Source organism: Pithys albifrons, chromosome 19 (assembly GCF_047495875.1).
Source record: "Pithys albifrons albifrons isolate INPA30051 chromosome 19, PitAlb_v1, whole genome shotgun sequence".
In the NCBI taxonomy this organism is placed as follows: Eukaryota; Metazoa; Chordata; class Aves; order Passeriformes; family Thamnophilidae; genus Pithys; species Pithys albifrons.
In genome coordinates this window covers 718,757-738,329 of record NC_092476.1, presented here as the reverse complement: position 1 = coordinate 738,329, position 19,573 = coordinate 718,757, and the positions used below count along the sequence as shown (strand labels likewise).

The 19,573-nt window shown below is 44.8% G+C and overlaps 1 protein-coding gene across 6 annotated transcripts in view; it reads left to right on the top strand.

The window, feature by feature from the left end:
- The first annotated feature begins 301 nt into the window (after positions 1-301).
- Positions 302-19,573, top strand: part of PECAM1 (platelet and endothelial cell adhesion molecule 1) — a 30,163-nt gene continuing 10,891 nt past the window's right edge. For 2 of the 6 annotated variants that reach the window (XM_071573963.1, XM_071573961.1), the window contains exons 1-13: positions 303-619; positions 757-783; positions 2,076-2,369; positions 3,662-3,961; positions 4,073-4,342; positions 4,712-4,972; positions 5,880-6,161; positions 7,967-8,248; positions 9,391-9,498; positions 10,362-10,389; positions 13,280-13,350; positions 14,016-14,072; positions 15,266-15,334. In XM_071573963.1, coding sequence (XP_071430064.1) covers positions 586-619; positions 757-783; positions 2,076-2,369; positions 3,662-3,961; positions 4,073-4,342; positions 4,712-4,972; positions 5,880-6,161; positions 7,967-8,248; positions 9,391-9,498; positions 10,362-10,389; positions 13,280-13,350; positions 14,016-14,072; positions 15,266-15,334 — 2,083 coding nt within the window. In that variant the 5' untranslated portion in view covers positions 303-585. Of the gene's footprint in view, positions 620-756; positions 784-2,075; positions 2,370-3,661; positions 3,962-4,072; positions 4,343-4,711; positions 4,973-5,879; positions 6,162-7,966; positions 8,249-9,390; positions 9,499-10,361; positions 10,390-13,279; positions 13,351-14,015; positions 14,073-15,265; positions 15,335-19,573 lie in introns of all 6 variants that reach the window. The other 4 variants (XM_071573959.1, XM_071573962.1, XM_071573964.1 and 1 more) reach the window with 4 other exon arrangements.

Below are 19,573 nucleotides of genomic sequence, written 5' to 3'. Positions count from 1 at the left end.
ATAATTTGAATTTATGGTGCACCCTCAGCCACAGCAAAGATTGGAGGCCTAGAAATGGAGGTAAAGGGGGAAAATGAGTAATTATGTGCATCTGTTCTCCATGTCAGGATGAAGGGAAATACCTGCTCAAGGCTCTGCTGAGGTCCAGTAGCAAAGGTGACTTGTGCTCCTAAATGGTTAATCGTGACTTAAAAATACCCATATTGGCAGGAACTGCAGGATAAATGTCATTGGAACTTCTTGTTTTTTTGATACACCTTAAGAAATTAAACAAAGCAAATGCATTTGGTGGCGCCCTCAGGAAAAGTCCAGTCACTTCCTGAGCAGTAATCTGCCTGGGAGCAGCAGAGAGATTCTCATTGTTTGCCATTTCCAGTTCCCAGTAATGGGAACGATTACTTGATCCAGGCAGTTGCTGTGGAGGATCTGGGAAAACCTGCACATTTTCATGGCAAATTTTGATCGCTTTGCATAAAACAGTAGCGGAAAAAAAGACCATAACGTGGTTGTGGCACCTGGAGGCATCACCTCTGATAATGAATATTGGTTTATTTTGGAGTTAAGTGGCTGCTCTTCAGGAACGAGATGTATCTTGCCCTCCTGGTGATTTTCTTGCAGTGTGAGTGTGATAACTGACTCTCTGGGTTCCACGTGTTTCTGGTTTGTCTGGGGGTTTTGGGGGTGGTTTTTACAGTTTCGTGTTGCTGTCTCTCAGTCTGAAAGCTTTGAAAATAACACTTCTCTTTTTTTTTCCAGGTTCACAACTTTACACTCAGGATAAAGGTAGGGAATGATAGTTTTTGGTTTGGTTTTTTTCACATACAGATTTAAAATAACTAATTTAAGTAAGTCCTCAGTTGTTGGTGTGCATTTGTAACAGAGTTTATTTGGGTTTGCTGAACAATAGCTCAGGATGAAATTTGGCCATATGGCATAAAAAGGAATTACTTAATGGTGTTTCTTGGGATAGTGTTTAAATGAGAGATGTGTTGAACTCTTTCCTAGAGTAATTTGCTTTTCTGAGACATAAAAGAGGTGGGAGAGAACATTTTGGTGTTTAAAAGACCCTCTGGTGCCCACGGGCAAGGAGGGAGGATAAAACTAGAGAACATAAGTTAAGGGCACTCCTCTCTTGCTAAAGAATTGGTCAGTTGAGCAGAGTTCAGAGCTCTGTTCTGAAAGGAAGGCAGTTACTTTTTACCTTCTATCTCGCTGCCTCCCAGCACATCCACCCCTTTGTCCATCACCAGGGACAAAGGTTTGCCTCTTGTTGTCATGTGGCTTATTCACATGCAAAAAAAATGACCATTTTTGCACTGGTTTTATGCCCGAGACTCTCTAGCAAGGAGTGACTATAAATAGCTGGTGAGTGTACAGGGCAAGGACTCCTGGAGGTGCAGGAAAGTTTTTCTGTTCTAGGAGCAAATTTCTACACAAATCCTGACCAAAATGGGCATAACCCAAAAGTTCTAAAGGAAGGGGAAATGAGTGAACTGATAAATCTTTCTCTAGACTTGTTTTAACTCCAGGTGTGTGAATAAAAATGTTAATGATACCAGGATTCTATCAGTTACAGCATTTATGCTACAAATTATTTATCACTGCTGTGGTTATAAACACAGAATATATATACTATATATATTATATATAAGCACAGAATATATATATTATATATCTATTATATATAAACACAGAATATATATGTTATATATATTACATATAAGCACAGAATATATATACTATATCTATTATATATAAACACAGAATATATATATTATATATCTATTATATATATTATATATATAAACACAGAATATATCTATTATAGATCTATTATAGATCTATTATATATAAACACAGAATATATATATAATATGATGAATTTTATTTCTCAATGTGCTTGTTACTTTTGTATATAAACTATATCAATTACTTTGTATATAAATTGCAATATTCCTGTCAAATAAAATGGAAAATTTGCAATTAATTTCTGTGATTAAAATGTAGCGACTCGAGATAACTGTGTTATGTTGAACAATGGAAAGTAAATATAACCCTTTTCTTTTTCCCTCAAGTTTTTACTTTCAACACAGTTGAAATCAAGGTTCAGCCATCTGCCAAAGTGAGGAATGGAGCTCCCCTGGCCATCACCTGCCAGGCTGACATCAGCAAAAGTGCTGATTTCCAGCTGGAGTACAACTTCACCCTTTTTAAGGACCGCAGGGTTGTGTTCTCAGCTGTGTCAGCCAGGGGAGCTGCACGGTATGAAATACCTGTGGCCAAATCCTCAGACACAGGAGACTATGAATGTACTGTGAGAGCAGACAAAAAGACACGATCCAGCGACCCCGTCCATGTCTGGGTGACAGGTGAGTGTTCTTTCAAGCAGGCACAAAGAGAGAACAACCAAGGGGAATCAAAGAATCAGAGAATGGATTGGCTTGGGAAAGACCTCCAAGATCAGCAAGTCCAACCCTTGATCCAACCCTACTGTGATCACCAGCCCAGGGCACAGAGTGCCCTGGGCTGGTGATCACAGTGGGGTTGGATCAAGACGTGGTGGATTCTCACTCATCACAGTGGGGTTGGATCAAGACGTGGTGGATTCTCACTCATCACAGTAGGGTTGGATCAAGACATGGTGGATTCTCACTCATCACAGTAGGGTTGGATCAAGACGTGGTGAATTCTCACTCATCACAGTGGGGTTGGATCAAGACATGGTGGATTCTCACTCAGTGCCACATCCATAGAATCACAGAATCAACTGGGTTGGAAAAGACCTCTGAGATCATCAAGTCCAACCCTTGGGCCAACTCCAGTCCCTTTACCAGATCATGGCACTCAGTGCCACAACCAAGCTCAGGTTAAAAACCTCCAGGGATGGGGAATCCACCCCCTCTCTGGGCAGCCCATTCCAATCCCTGAGCACTCTCTCTGCAAAGAATTTTTTTCTGCTCTCCAACTTCAATTTCCCCTGGCAGAGCTTGAGCCCAGGCCCCCTTGTCCTGTTGCTGAGTGCCTGTAATAATACAGGCAGGGAAGTAATAATAGTGCTAAATAGTGTGTCTTGCAAAGTGTTTTCCCCCATGGCCTCAGTGCTCCCCAGGAGTTCAGTGCTAAGCCCTCGTGCTCAGACCCAGACATGGACTCACAGCCCAGGGCTGCAGTGGTGACAGCAGGAACAGTCTGTGCCCTCTGTGTCCCTTCCCTGATGTCCTGAGCTTCTGTTCTCTTCACTAGAGACAGTATTGTTTGTGAAGGCTTGTGCCCACTCCATAAACACGATGGGGAGTGGGTGGATTCCTGGCAATGCTGGAAATTACCCAGGGATGCTCACCCTGCCCAAGCTCTGGGCTGCTGTTGCAGACAGTGTTGTGTCAGTTCTGCTCTTTCATCTCTGATGAGAACAGGGCCCACCTTCACGCAGACTCCTTCTGGCCATGTGTTCTTCACTGCAAGGGATATTTTCCCCCTTGGAAAAGCAACCTGGAAAGAATTTGTCCAGCATTAAGTAGTTACCAGGTCATCCTCAAAAGCTGATTTTTTGCAAAGCATTTGCATCTGTTCATTGGCATAAATCATGACCACAACCATCAGAGATAGAGTCCATTTCAGGATTGTGCAAAAGTCTCTTTCTTTTCTTGTTTTCTGGTGTCAGGAATGACCAAGCCAATCCTGACTGCTGACAAGAGAGATGTGTTGGAGGGTGAAGTTGTGAAATTACGTTGTGAGCTGCCAGAAGAAGAACCTCCTTTGCGTTTCTGTTTCCGAAAGATCAAGACGAATTCAAAACCTAAAGAAATGTGTGTGCCTGAGCCTTACAGGAATTTTTCTGTACTGGAATTTTCTGTGGAAGAAGGAGATCACATTTTACAGTTTGATTGCTTTGGTAGGAGAAATGTAAAACTGGAATGGGAAGACTCAGTAAACAGCAACAGAACACTCGTTACGGTCCGGGGTAAGTTGCTTGGCTTTTCTTTTGATACGCTTTGCTTGCTGTGGTTAAAATTGGGTCATGTGTTTATATGTGCATGTATTTATCTATGTGTTTTTGTGTATTCTCCTGCAGAACCATTCATAAAGCCCACTCTGACCACCATGCCCTCAAGTAATGTCACAGAAGGAGACCAAATACAGTTTCAATGCTCCACTGCAGTGGTTCGAATGCAGGACATGGAAATCATCCTCCAGAAAAACAGAACGATACTGAACAGTGTACAGGACAAGAGGGTTCTGAAATACTCCACAGTGGCTACTCTAGAGGACAGTGGTGAATACCTGTGTAAGGTGGAGCAAGGGAGAGCCTCTAAAACCACCAAAGTGAATGTTGTTGTGTCAGGTAAAACCTCTGTTCATCTTAGATTTTACTCCAGGTATTGATATTTAAACTGAAATTTGGTAGAACTCAAGATCCAAGTGTAACCTCCAAACTGAGTGTAAATTTTCTTGAAGTGAAAGACTGTTTAGATTTTACTTTCTGATTTTTTCCTACCAATACTCCCCAACTAAAATAATATCCTCAAATAACACACGAAAAGTGCTTGTAAGTGATTACTAAGTTTCTGTTTGTGCTGAAAATATAATAATATTAAAATAACATGATTGTTTTGTTCCCAGGTTATAAACTTTCATTCTGTTTATGTTGAGGTAAGTAGTCCTGTTCTTTCAGGCTCAGGTTGAATGAATTATTTCTCTTTTTATCTTGCAGAGTTATTCCCCAAGCCCACCCTGGTTGCTCCTGTGACTAAGCTGGATGAAAACAAAGAACTCACCTTGACCTGCAGCATTAATGGTTTTCGGAGAGCAAACTTCTCCATCATACGGAAAAGTCCCACTGGGGACGTCCCACTGAGGAACTCCAGGTCCTTAACGATGAGAGTCGATGTCAATGACACTGGATCCTACACCTGCAGGGCTGAAGTGAAAGGAATAGTCAAGGAGAGCAAACCTGTAAGGATAAATGTTTATGGTGAGTCGATACAGAGGCTTAGAACCCAACAGGCTGGGGGAGGATCTGAGCCAGGAGCTTATAAATAGGCACATCTGTTTACAGGTCAGCCTCCAGTCCAGAAACTAGCAGGGTGTCTGTGAGTTCTTGCAATACCAGTTTCTGTGAGGTGTACTTGTCCTCTTTAGCTGCAGAGGATTTGGTGTATTGTGAACTAACCAAGTCAGGCTTTTCCAGGGCTGGCCCTGGGAGAGGGGAGTTGGCAAGGCCTCCTGCTGCTCCCCTGGTTCTGCTGGATGCCAGATAAACTTATTCATTACCATTTGCAGGAGCCAGAACTGCTCTGCAAATCTTTCCCTCATCAGTTTTGTCTGAAACTCTGTCAGTGCTTGCCTTGGATCCCTCCCTGTGGCCCTGTGGGTGGGAACCAGAAGAGCCAGAGGTCATCTGGTTCCAGAACAGCTGGTTCCAAGCACTCTGGTTCCAGAACAGCTGGTTCCAAGCACTCTGGTTCCCCTCCTCTCATGGAACAGGTGCAGGTGGTTCTCCAGTCTGGGGTGTGACTCCTGTACTGCTGGAACAGTGCCCTGATCAGGTGCTGCACGGGCCATCTCAGTCATACATGGAACATGAGACTTATCCCTTGGGCCAGAACATTCTGGAGTTTGGATGACCCACAGCTCTGTCACTCACCCTTTGTTTTCCTTCACATTCTCCCTGGATGGTATTTTATTCAGTCACATTATCTACATTATTGATTTGTTCAAGACCCTTTGTTTCCATTACGAGGAAGAGCTTCCCAACATCGACTATGTGTGCAAACCAGCTAAATATTGTATATTTTAATGCTTTCTATAAAATAATATCTGGTCTTCTGGCTTTATGCAGTGTCATTTTCAATAACTCTTGCCTTTCATTCCCTTTTTAGCTCCAGTCTCCAAGCCAGCTCTCTCTGTGGCTGGTGGTTTGCCCGAGGTGGTGCTGGGGAAGCCTCTGCAGTTATTCTGTCACTCAGTGCTGGGGACACCACCAAAAACCTTCACATTCTACAAAGGAAATGACGTGAAGAAAATTGTAATTAATGACACATATGCTACATTCTTGGATGAAAATATTAGACTAAATGACAAAAGAGGATACAAATGTGATGTTAGAAATAATCACTCCAGTGGTATGAGAACCAGTGATGTCCTAAATGTCACAGTAATAGGTAAGTCTGTTTAGTTCTTCTTCTTGTCTAATGTCATGTTTAGAGTTTTGAAACTGTAGCAGCAGATGGTGGACTAAGAAAAACGGATGTGAAATGTGAAATTTTTGCTCACTTGAATTAAAATAGTTGCTGATCACAGCACAGTAGTCCAGGAGCAGAGCAGGTTTATTCTTGACCTTTCAAAAAGAAGAGGTAATTTCTCTCTGCCAAAAAGTTTTCAGTTTTGTGTCCTGGCTTGAACCCAACTGTGTTGGTTTTAAAAAGATAAACTTGTGGTCAACAGGCTTGTTTTCCTCTGAGTTTTGACAGAGTTGTGTGTGACTAGAAGAGATACATGCAGAGTTGTTGGGTTTGCTCTGAGTCAGTTGGATTTATTTCCCAGTGAAGGACATGGTCTCTGTTCACTGAGCTCCCAAACAGGGCTTTTAGTGCAGTATTTGCATTCACTCAGACTATGGCAGCAGGACTCACCTTGAGTTCTTCAGTTCCACCATTTACTAACACTGGAGAGAAGCTGAATGATAAGACTGAAGAGATTTATTTATCCAGGGAGATTTAAAGTCAGAGTACTTTGAAATAGCAAGGTACAAATACACAAACACAAAGCACCATCGTAGCCCTTTGTCAGGTGGGGATTTCTCTGCTGGAATCAGTGTGTCCCAGCTCTCAGAGCTGTGACACTGTTGGAAGTTCTCAGTAGTCAGGTTTTGGAGCCTGGTGGGCCATTCTTCCACAGCCCTCCACTGCTGAGGTGGTGCCTTTGAGTTCTCTGTGCTCTGTCCTTTCTGCCTGTAGCACATCTGGAGAAGCACGTGTCTCCCAGAGCCATCCTCTCTCACAGCCTCACTCTTAGCAGCCCATGTCTTATATCTAAATCTGCTTCCTAATATAAATACAGCTTTCAGGACCAGCATCTTTTCATATCAGATCTGGTTTCCTCCTTCTGCTTCTGTGCTGCCTTAATGATTCCTTCTTCACATCTGCCCTGTGTTATCCGTGACACTGCCCCAAACACATTCATAGTGTTTCCAGGGAAATTTTCTTTAGGGATTTTAGCAAAACAGATGCTTCATATCCAAGCATTTTAAAAAGCTGCTGGCATTCTACATGTCTTGAATCACAGAATGTGTGTCCATTTTGCCCCCAGGTAATTACAAGGGCTGGTGCTCATCTGCTCCTACATTAATTCTTTATATGCTAAAATCCTTATTTGTAAACTGGCACACTTAAAGACTGTGTGTGGGTGTGCATATTCTTACAATTTGTTCAAATGCAAACTGAGTGTAACCACTGGAATTTGGGACTTGCTAATGCCCTTGGAGAACTTGATCAGTTACCTGCTGATACCCACGTTGTGTATTAAAGCTTCCAAGAACAGTTACCACAGAGCATAAAATAGCACAACTGCCCTAACTCTGAAGGCAGAGCTGCATAAACTGAACCATCATTATTTACACTATTGAACTGCTGAGTGTGATATTTCTGGAAATTAACTAATTCCTTGGCTGGGGCTGGAGTGGCATCCAAAGGATTTTAGGAAAAGAGACTGTCTGACCTCTGTGGCACGGACATAATTTCCTCCTGTGTCTGCTTTGTTTCTTTGTTGTGCCCTCTCTATTTCTGGGTATATACAAATATTTACCAGAGGATCCTGTCTGGCAGAGACTGCTCAGAAAGATTAATCCTGTGCATTCAGCCTCCGTTGAACTAAGCATTAAAGCAAGTGTTTCTACAGTACAATATTTTATCATCTAAATTATTTCTAGTGGTGCTAATATTTGCTTTCTTTGTGCCTCCCTCTGCAGTGCCAGTCAGGGATGCCAGCCTGGGCAGCATTCCATATGGAGAAGTGGAAGATGGCAGTGAGACTGCTTTTCTCTGCTCTGTGAAAGAAGGATCTTGGCCAATACTCTTCAAGTTCTTTAAAAAAACTGACCATGAAGTCCTCGTGTATGAAAAAAGTGAACATGCAGACAGGGTGATGTGGCACAAGAAGACAATGAAGAGGCAGGACACGGGGACGTATTTCTGCATGGCCTCCAACAGAGCCAACGTGGACGTGCGGAGCCACCCCATCACCATCAGTGGTGAGTCACTGGTGACAGCCTGCCCCCATCGTGGCTGGGGAGCTCGTCTGGTCTGGGATGGAACTCCCCTCTTGCTTTCTGTCTTAGTTTGAGGGGAAGAACCAAACTGTTTACCCACAAACGGGGGAAGGGATTCCTCCACAATAATCACATCACCCTTTATCAAATTTCAGAAAGGGAACTGCAATCAGAAAATGGATATAAGAAGGATAACTGTTCTTAACTGATATATCTATACATACAGATATATATAGACATAAGTGTAAACAGACCAGAACAAACTGCTTCCCCAACACAAGAAAACCGAAACACAACAACCCCCAAACCAGCAGGTTTCCTCCTGGAGAAAAAAGTTATGGGCAGTGTCAGTGTCACAGCCCGGCTGGCTGCAGGGTGAGCTCCCAGTCCCTCTCCAGTGAGACAGAGATGAGTGGTGAGCACTCAGATGAACTCTGTCTGTCCCTCTGTATCCCTTGTCCCGAATGAAGAAGGAAAGCTGGAAAACAGAGAACTGCAGCGTGTCCCAGAAAGCAGCCACGACCTCTCTCTCCCGGGTCGCTGCTGCAGCCAGGGCGGGCCGGCCACGGCGAGACTGGAATGGGAACCGGGACCCCAGTGCCGAAACCAGGAGAGCAGCAGTGGCAGGGGAAAACTGGCCTACTCCACAGCAGCAGCAAGGAGCAGCCACAGCCTCTCTCCCACAGGAGCACACACACCACCAGAGCCCTGTGCAGTCCCCAAGAACAAAAGAGACAGTCCACAAACCCGTTTCCCAACCCCTCTTTCCCCAGTCTCCCGCACCCAAAACGATCAAGAAGGAATTGGCAGTAGTTAGTAGGGAGAGAATTTAAATCACAACTACAACACTTTTGTTCCACCTTCTCCAGGAGTTAAACAGAGGAAAGGGTAAGGGATGCTCTAAAGCCAAAGGAGCCAGATGCAAACTAAAACCTGCCTGTTGTTGTCCTGAGGGTTTGGTCACAAAGGAGAGGCTCACTTTGCATGCAAATCCCCTCAGAGTTCTCTGGAGGGTAAAAATGTTGATGTGGATTAAAATGCAAGGTCAGGAACTGCAGAATTTGGTAATGTTGACCTATTAATCACAGTAAATACACTCTTAAATATATTTATTTTATTTCCAGTCATCCTGGCAGCTTGGAAGAAAGGAGTGATTGCTGCATTTGTGCTGCTCCTCATTGCAGGGGCAGCAGCACTCGCTGTGTGGTGGTTCTTGCGCAAGAAGAAAAAGGGTAAGGAGGGTTCCCTTCTCTTTTGGTGACATTTTGGTGACAAATGTCTCACAGTTAGACTTGCATTTGTGTCAGGAGCAAAGGGTTGTGTGGGTGAGGCTTCAGAGATGACCAAGCACAATTCAAAACACCCAAGAGTCTACCTAGAAATGTCAGGTGACCCAAGTGAAGCTGCAGGTGTGCTGAAGTTTTCCAAGTATGTGGGACAGAATGGGAATACTGAAGTAATGGAGCAGGGCAAGGACTAGGGAGGCAAAGATAGGCTGGAATTGCAGTGTTCCCACGCAGTCCTAGGTCTGGAATCCAGCCCTGTGCAATGCAGAGGCAGACAGGGCCCCAGGAATCCCTTACAGAGCTACAACAATTTGATTTGGAGCCCCAGCTCAGCTGCAATTGAGGTGCTTCTCTAGTCCTCATGGAACAAATTTAGATTATTAGGCTGTGGGATTGTTGGGGTTTTTTCCTTCCCACAGTGTAATACAATTTTGTTTAGGACTTTGTCTTTTACCATTATAGTATTTTTTCAGATCTTGTTCTTTCAGAAAACAGTAAATCTGGTTTATCCCATGATATGCAGTACATTGCAAATTATTTGGGACAATTTGAAGGATCTGGATGTCCCAGTCTACTTAAACTGGCCAAGGTGGATTCTGGGGTTTAGGATCTTGTGTTCTCTGCAGGAGACATTTAAGGGACCTGGGTGATGCACAGGATGTAAGATGTGAGGTAATTAATGTTGTGATAGCAAGGAGAAATTATTCTGATGTGAATAGATAATTGCTATATTTTTGTTTTGATTTTTACTTTTAAATTCTTTATTTGTGCCATCTACTAATAGATGCTTTTTTTTCCCCTCTGTCAAGCTAAAGGACGACCCATGGAGATGTCTGGGTAAGATGTCTTGCTGTCTTGGTTTCAGCTGGGATATTCTTTTCCTTCCTAGTAGCTGGTACAGTGCTGTGGTTGGATTTACTGTGAGGATGATGCTGATAACACATAATGGTGTTTAGTTGTTGGTCAGTGGTGCTTACTGTGACCCAAGGACTCCTCAGTTTCCCACTCTCTGCTGTGAGCAGGTGCACCAGAAGCTGGGAGGGAGCATGGCCAGCACAGTTGGCCCAGGGGATGTTCCACACCACAGACCATCATGCCCAGTATAGGAACTGGGGGGAATTGGCTGGGAGGCACTGAGCAGTGCTGGGGGATGGGATGGGCATTGGGGAGAGGGTGGGCAGCAATTGTGTTGGGCATCACTTGTTTTCTTGTGTTTTATTCCCCTCTCTCTCTCTGCCTTTATTATTATGGTTGTTGTTGTTATTATATTTCACTTTATTTCAATCATTAAACTGTTCTTATCTCAACCCATGGGTTTTACCTTTGTCCTGTCCTCCTCCCCACCCCGCTGGGGGCAGAGTGAGGGAGGTGCTTTGTGGTGCTCAGTTGCCAGCTGGGGTTAGACCACAACAGTCCCTTTTGGAGCCCAAAATGGGACTCAGATTTAACAACAGATCTGACCAGTGCCTGTTGAAACAAATTTGCTACAAGCATTCATTAGATTGCATGGTCAGTGGTCACAACAGTGATTCCTTTGCTCTCAGAGCTGTGTTGTCTAACACTTTGCTTGCACTCAGGGGGAACACCGTACTCCTGTGGTGTTTGTTGCCACCGGGGCCTGGGCTGAGGGTATTGCTTTGTTCTACTTTGCAGCACTAATTTATGATGCGATAGAATCGCTGTTCCTGAATCACCTGGTGGTGTCCTCAGCGTCACCTGCGTCCTGGGGAGACACCTATTGGGAATTATCCACAATTACACCTTTTCCCTTTCTCCTCGGAGAGCCAGTCTGTGGATCCACCTTTCCACAGCTCCCCTTTCTTCCCCGGCCTAATTACACAAGGGCTTGAGAGCTGTGGAAATTCTGAATCCACCTGGGATGGTGGAACCAGCGTGGTGCTGTTGGTAGGATCCTGCACGGTGCTGAGTGTGGTTCAGATCTTGTGTAGGGTGTGGAATGAGAGGGTAGGGAAGCCAAGCAGCTGGGATCATTTTCTAGGAAAGGGTGCATTGACACGGTGGTTGGAAGTGTAACACAACTCCTCAGCCTCTGGAGACAGCTCTTCTCAAGTGTGAAGGAAAGGTGTCCCTCCAAGGAAGATGTTCTGTGTCACCCAAGCAAGTGGACCACACTGGAGGCAGGTACCAGTACCTGAGGGAGTTAATTTGTTATGACCCAAACAACACAGGGTTACTCAGAGATCCAGAGGAAGTCTAATGTGCACAAACCATGTGTCAGAAACTCCTACAGAGTGCACCATTGTCATGCACCAACTCACTGGCAGTGATGACCTGGAGAGACGAGGATGGTGGATGAAGTGGCTTCACCAACCCAGCAGTACAGAGAAAATTTCTCTTCCTCCCTTGTCTTTGTGGAGAAACTGGTTGAGCAACTCAGGGTGGGCAGATTGTACCCCCACGTGTACAGTCCAGTATCTCAACTGTTAACAGTGAGTGTCCTTTTGCTCAAGAGAGAATGTAGAGCACAGGGGGCTCTGTGGTCTTACCTGCAGGACCCAGGGAGGACATGAGGAGGTGGAAATTCCCCCTGGACCCCAGAGGGTACATGGATTACAAGTGGGGGTTCTTCAAGGAAAGCTGCTGCTCCAGTCTGCGGTGGGCAGCTCCTCAGAGTGCAAGGGCTGCTCCTGCTCCTGATCCTACGGAAAGGAAATTTATCCCATTCTTACCAGAAGTGAGTGGAGAATCCCATGAGCAGCACTGGAGAAGTTCTGCATCCAGCCAGGTGGAGAAGAGGGACAGCCTTGTGTGTGGATCAGATGGCCTGGAACTTCAGCCCCCAGGAGCGTGAGGCTCCAGCAGACACTGGTGACAGTGTCCCCTGGTGCCATCAGGCTGCAAAGGGGCACAACCCAGTTATGTTTCTGGATGGGCATCCCACCTACTGACTGGGAATACGTGGCAGAAGCCTCCCAGTGTGACTGGCCCAGAGGGTCCACGGGCACAGACCGTCTCAGGAGAGGGGATTTCAGGGAGCCAAAGGAGCAGTGGTGGGTTTCAGTACAGCAGCCTTGGAGACAGAGGAAAAGCAGCAGCTTCCTTGTCATGTGCTGATCACTGTCACAACAACACACCTGGGACTGGCTGGGCATCACTTGTTTTTCTTGGGTTTTATTCCTCTCTCTCTCTCCTTTTCATTGTTGCTATTATTATTAACTTTATTTCAATCCTTAAACTGTTCTTATCTCAACCCCTGGGGTTTACCTCTTTCCAATCCTCCTCTCCAGGCAGGGGAGAGGAGTGAGTGAATGGCCATGTCATGTAGAGCTGCCATCTGGGATTAAACCACGACACTGCATGTTAGTGGTGCAGTATTTCTGTTGGAAGGGCTGTAGCCCTTCCCCACATCACACACCTGCACACAATAGATGGTTCTGCTTCATGTGCCACCTGCTTGCACAACAACAGGATGAGGAAATGCTCTAAAAATAGAAAGAACAGCCCACTAAGTGAAGTAGAATAATGTCAGGCCTGTATTTGAATGTGTTTAGATATGGAATGGTTTAAAGAAGGTTAATGCAATAGGGAACATTTTTTATCTTAAAGTTGGTTGGTGCTTCTAAAGGCAAAGGCAAAATTTTCATTAGTTTCAGTAGTTGAGAATATGTGGTAGTCAGCACAGACTGATCTTTGCACAGAATCATGTTGTGGGTTTTATTGACTGCTTTTGGATAATCACCTCAACTTTCATTGGTTTGTTTTGCAGTTCAGGCTTGGCTGCAAACTTGACAAGTGAAAAGCTGACAAGGGAGCCCAATGATGGAGACTATTATTCAGGTAGGACATTTTGCTGTCAGACTTAGTAAGTTGGCTCAATTAAACATCTGCTGAAAGTTTTGAACTTGCAGAGTTGCTGTTTGGGTAGGGCCCAGTGTTTTGGGAATACAGAGGGATACCAGTGACATTCTCCAAAGTATCTTCTGTCATTTTGCCTCGTACAGTTTTTCTGAGTGTGTCTCACACAAAGGTTGGTTTGTAACTCTGCTCAGACCCTTCTCCCAGGCAATCAGTTGACAATATTACAGATGGAGAAATCATGGTAACAGAGAATTACTTTCTGGGTTTGGCACAGCTGCAAGAAAATCCTTGCAGAGAGGAAATGAGAGTTGTGGCACATGGTCCTGTGATGTGGCCACAGGGCAGGGCCCTTAACTTGCCATGACTGGGCACTTTTCATCCCAGAGTCTCAAGGAGCTTTACAAAAATAAGTGAACATGTTGTTTAGAGTATTTGACATAAACAAAGTTACCCCTTGGGTGTTTTCTAGCTGATTATTTAAAAAGCCACATTTTTCCCACCTTGAATGTCTTAGGTGTGAATCTGAAGTAGAGTGTCCCATAGAAAATACAGATAATGGCATAGGAATTGCAGCTGTGTAACCCATTGATTTCAGTGGCTGTAATAAACATTTTGTCAGCTCAACTTTGGCTTTAATATTTTAGGATCAGGTTACATTGAAGATAGTGAAAATCACATGAAATCAGCAGATGAGAGTAAAGGTAATTTCATACTTAAACAATAGATTTTTAAAGTATTTTTTCACTGAAAGTCATGGTGTTTTCTGATGGTGGCAACAAGGATTTGATAGGTCCATCCCTTTCCTTTTTCTCTTTGATAGTGGGGAAAACTTTCCTTTGCTGAGCTCAGTTTTTTTCCTTATACACAAAATGACACTGATAAGACCCATTTGCCAACTGCTTTGTGAAGTGTAATTGGATGTGTTGGATTGGCATAAAAATACAACTTAGTCTCAAAATTGCAAGTTCTATATAACAAATGTTCAGGTATTTTAAAAAATTTTTCTACAGATTTCTACTTCTTTTATTTCTCTGTCCTTTCTTAATTTGGTTGCTCTTGAAATACTTAAGCATTAAATCTAAAAATAAACTACCATGAAATCTGAACAAAATAATCTGCCAAACCAAATCTGCAGGATTCCAGTCTGGATGACTGTTGTGGTTCCTTCCAACTCTTACAGAAATCTGTTGGAAAACCATCTCCTCCCCAAGAAAAAGCCAGAGTGGAAGGCAACAACTGTGCCTTGTGCCTGTTGTGTGCAGGCAGGCAGAGCTGTCTCAGTCCATCAGCTCTCCAACCCTTGTCAGGCTTTCTGTGGCAGAGGAACATCTTGAGGAGTAGGATGGGTTGTGTTCCAGATGCTCCACGGAGAGCTTGGAGGGCAGAGTAGGAGAAAAGTGCTGAAATTTGGAGAATGAGGGGTGATGGGGGCCATGAAAGACTTAAAGATGGTTTTAAATGTGAGGAAAGTAGAGAATGGGGAGTGTCCTGCCATAATCATAGAAAATAAGGAGAAGGGAATGGCAGGGAGAGAAATAGAAGAGGAGCTGGAAATGTGGGAGAATCTGTGATAATTCCCCACTGTTTTGTGTTGTGCCACTTTTGAAGGTGTTACATTCAAAGTAAGAGTTTTAGGCACAATTTTCATGCCCCACAGTTTCAGAAATCTGCCTTTCATTGGTCTCCTGTCCTTTGGATTGGGATGTCCCTTAGGAATGTGTTGCCCTTACAGCTCTTAGCAGAGTAACTCACATCTGAAAGCAGGGCCTGATCCTGCACCTGTGAGAGTCAGGGAGGACTTGTCCCTTAATTTCAGTGGCAGCAGGATCAGGCCCACAGCTCAAACAAAGGTGCAGTCCTACAAAGAAACATCTTCTTGCTATTTTTGGGGCAGGACCTGACCTTGAGAGTGCTGAGGTGGAGTACACTGAAGTTGAAGTGTCAACGCTTGATCCTCACAGAGGTAATGAACTCTCCAGCCTCTCTGGTTTGGGTTTGGCAGCAGCTCTGGGCTGGTTTGCCCTCCCTGGCACTGCTCTGATACTGGCACTGGGAATGTCAGGGCAGGGTGTGCTTTGTCTGGGTGACAGTTTGGGCCAGGGGTGCTCCTTAACCCAGCTGATGGTGCCAACCATGCTGCTGATCTGCAGCCTCCTTGCCCTGGGGTGCTCCCATTGCCATTCCCACCCCAGCAGGACTGTGTGGAGCTGGCTCTGAGCCTGCTGGGGACATCCATGCTGTAGAGCCATGTGAGAGGAGCCACAGGGTAAGGTAATGCAGAGAACAGAAAGCAGTGGAATTTCCTCCTTTGTAAAGGAACTGGTTGAAGGGTCAAAGCTGTAATTCACTTGTGCTAGAGAAGGAAGAGAGACCAGCACAGATTTAGTGTCTCAGTCTGGAGAGGCCTGGAGACCATCCTGGATTTTGTGGCACATTAAACAGAGAAATGAGGGTATTGATGCCCAGAAAACTTAGTCCTCTTCCCTGCAGCTCTGTGGTAGCAGGACCCACACCTCAGGTACATGTCTCTGAGGCACTGAAGGAGAACTATCCAGTGAAACTTATTTGCAACACCCAAATGCACACTTGAGTCGTTCTGTGTCATCTGGAGAACTCTGACACTGTTGTGGCCTTGTGCTGACTGTCCCACATAGCTGGGAGTGAACAAACCCAGCCAGGGAGGTTCATGCTCTGCTCCAGCTGAATGAGAAGCAGACTGAGGAAGAAACACATCAATTTCCTTTTTCCTGGGAGGAAGGACTAGTCACTTATTTCAGAGGCTAAGACATGATTGTTTAGCTGGTAACAGATGTTTGGACAGAAGTGCTCACTCTGCAAGCTTGGCTGCCAAACCTCCCAGAACAGCCAGGCCTGTCCTTTCCCTGTTTTCACTTCCCAGTATCATCCCTCAGAGCTTCCCTCTGTTCTGAGCATGATATTCATCCACCTCTGCTAAATTCTGGGCTGAAGTCCTATAGTTGTTCTACTCTTTTTTGAAATAGGGTAATAATCAATTGTTCAACTGTTTCTGCATGTGCACTACATGAAACAGTAGCATGGAATGGTAAGATATGGTAGTGCTTGGTTATTTAAATTCAAAGCCCTGTTAAATGCAAGATCAGCATCTCTAGAAATAGCCTTTTGATCCCATTCTTTATATATAACACTATTCCTGTGTATCAGACTGAGTAACAACAGAGTTTCTGTGCTCTGTAGGCTGAATACTGTTAAACCCCACAAAATATTTAATATACTGTGTAAATGAGATCAGGTTATTTTAACAGAACACTGATTGATTCCGTAGGACTGAGCAGTGCTTCAGGTATATAGAGATATGATAATAGTGCCCTAATCGATTTCCTTTGTGCCCCAGGGCACAGTTAAGCACTTCCCAAAGGAGTGCTTTGGTAAATGGCAGCACATTGCAAGTACTGAATGTGTTAATCTTGGAGAGCATCTCGAGGATGCTGCTTAAACAGGAGCTGTAGAAACCAAGTTAATCCTTTCAGCTCTGCACTGCCTATCACAATGAAAACAGGATGAGATTTATTCTTGGGAAAGGAGAAGCAAAGCCAAGTTTCTTAATATTCCCTTGTAATAATCATGTACACCCACAGAGAGAATTTGGCCACAGGACTGGCACTGATATTTCTGCCACATTGGTGTTATTGTGAAGTTTTGTTTTAAATCATAACATTCTTTGTGTCTGTCTGTGGGTATGACCAGCCCTTCCTGGGAACAGACCTTCCAGATTATCACCTTGCTCCAAACCCCTACTGCACCCCTTTTGATTCCTCCTGTTTTGTGACGGAAGACAAAGCAAATCCCAGCTTTTCTCTGGGCACACACAGCTCACCCAGCAGCTGCACAGTGATTCCCTCAGCCTTTTGAGGAGCTCCAGCTTTCTTTGATCTCTCAGGCCCAACCTCAGATTAATTTATCTCCCCAATCGTTTGTTCCTCCTGCCCCTGTTGTCAGTGTCAGTGCTGATGTCCATCTCAGGAGCAGGAGGATCCTGTTCTGTGTGCTGTGACAGAACGCTGCAGTAAATGTGCAGTGCCTGAGCTGCAGCTGCAGCCTCCATGTCACTTTTGGGAAGGGGGATGATTGCTTGTCACCTCAGAACAAGTGTAAATTGTTGTAGAAGGACATACAGCTTGTCTTTGTCAGTGAGGAATTGCTTACATTTGGAAACCCTGGGATCCCCCTGTTTTCCAGCCCTGTCTGCACTCGCTGGTCCTCTCTGGAATAGTTTAACACAGTGTGGTGGGGAACAGGTGGATGCACCAAGAGCTCCAGATGTGCTTCTGTGTGGGGAGCAAAACCAGGGGTCACTGCAGTGTTACTGGCAGGGAGGGGTCCTGTCACTTGCTAAAAGTAAAATTTTACTGCTTTATTTTAGAACTTCCACGTGGGAATAACTTGATAGCTGCTTTTTTGAACTAGGGCTGAAGGGGGAAGGCAAACAGGAGGTAGAGCTGGGGCTACACAGTCCAGCTCTTATTGGGGTTAGTCAGAGGGGAATGTTCATTTGATATTTAAAGAGGTGGTAATTGTAAGGAATGATTAAATTGAATATTTTTGTACATTATATGCTTGACAAAAATGTGGTGCTTGTCTTCTCTAAAGCTTAGTTGTAAAAAAGATGGCAAGGGACTTAGAGCCTTTATTGTTAATCTGAGCAAACACCAAGGCCAGGCCTAAAGTAGGACCAGAAAATACCCCTGAAGTGAGAAGGGAGAAACCTCTGGTTGTGGCTGAGCCAGAACATGCCCCTTCCTTTGCTGTTGGGTCTGGGTGCTTTTCTGCAGGGTGGCAACATCAGAAAGTTGGTGGGAACAAAATGTCACATCGGCCAAGGAATTTCTCCTGGCACATTTTTGCAGTGCTGAGACAACTTTTGGAAGATTAACAAAGGAAATAACATGGGCAGGGGCACTATATCACAATTCAATTAAATGGGACTGGAAAAAAAAAAAGCAGGTTAAGGAAATGCCTCCAACCAAATCTTTCCATGGAGTCAATGGGAGCAGATTTAGGACTGTAATCTGCTGAAAAAGAGTCCCAACAAAAGGAGCTCTTATTAAAATTCTGAGAGGATTACTTCTTACTCCACTGGAAACTGAGTTGATCATTTAAGCAGTGGCCCATAAGCAGATGAAATGTGCCTCAAGGTCCTCAGATTATTTTGCAAAGAAAATTCTCCCCGAAGCTGCGAGTTGGGAGGCTGTGACCAGACACTTTGTGGAGTGTAACTGCTCCTGGAGGCTCAATCACAGCAGCTTTGCAGCTCCTTTCTGACCTGTGAGCTCCCAGTGCTTAAAGGTGCTGACCACCATTGTACAAACGTGGAATTAGCTTTGGGAGCAGAACGTGGTGCCAGAGACACTTTGGGGCAGTGCAGGACAGGAACAGTCCTGGCCCCGAGTCTGACTGCAGAGCATTTCTGAATTCTTTCAATGCTGGGGGATTTCTTGATATCTGATGTACAGGATTTTGTATCCAGAAATGTGAATTTTCCTTCCAGTTTCTTGCAGAGAGAGAACAACCATTTTTTTAATCTTTAAGTAGAAAAGCTCTGCCTTCTGGGTTTGTTGAAGCTCCACAGAAATTGGAGGTGATACAGATGGAATTCAGAGGGTTTCCAGGAGACTCAGTTTAACTGCAGTGAATGTTTCTAGAACACTTTGAGGTTCATGAACAACAAGCTGCTGGACCCTGCCAGCACAGGCCCTGATAGCAAACAAAGACAGTGGGTTTAAATGCACTTGGGTTGCCCAGGGATTTTTAACTAAATCCAGGAAGCTGTTCTGGTCTCCTGCTCACCAGCAGTCTGTGCTTAGCAGGGAGAAAGCAAGTTCTTGCTGTTTTCAGGCCTCCAGACAGGGCTCTGCCCCTTCCCTGTTCGTGTGTCTGGGGGTGAGTCCTGCCAGATGTCAGGGGAAAGGAAGAGCTTCTTGCTTTCCTTCCATGCAAGAGCAGAGCTTTTCACAGGGGCTGCAAAGACTCACCCTGCACTTGTTCCCCAGCTGTGTCCCTGCAGGCCCAAACCTTCCCACTCTGCTGTTTTCCTTTCCTTTATTCTTCCCCCAAGCCCTGTGAGCCTTCGCTCCTGCCGTGCCCTCCTGGGCCCAGTGATGGGAGAGCCCTCCATGCCCAGGGGGGACCTTTCCCAGGTAACCCTGAATAGAAGTTGTGCAAA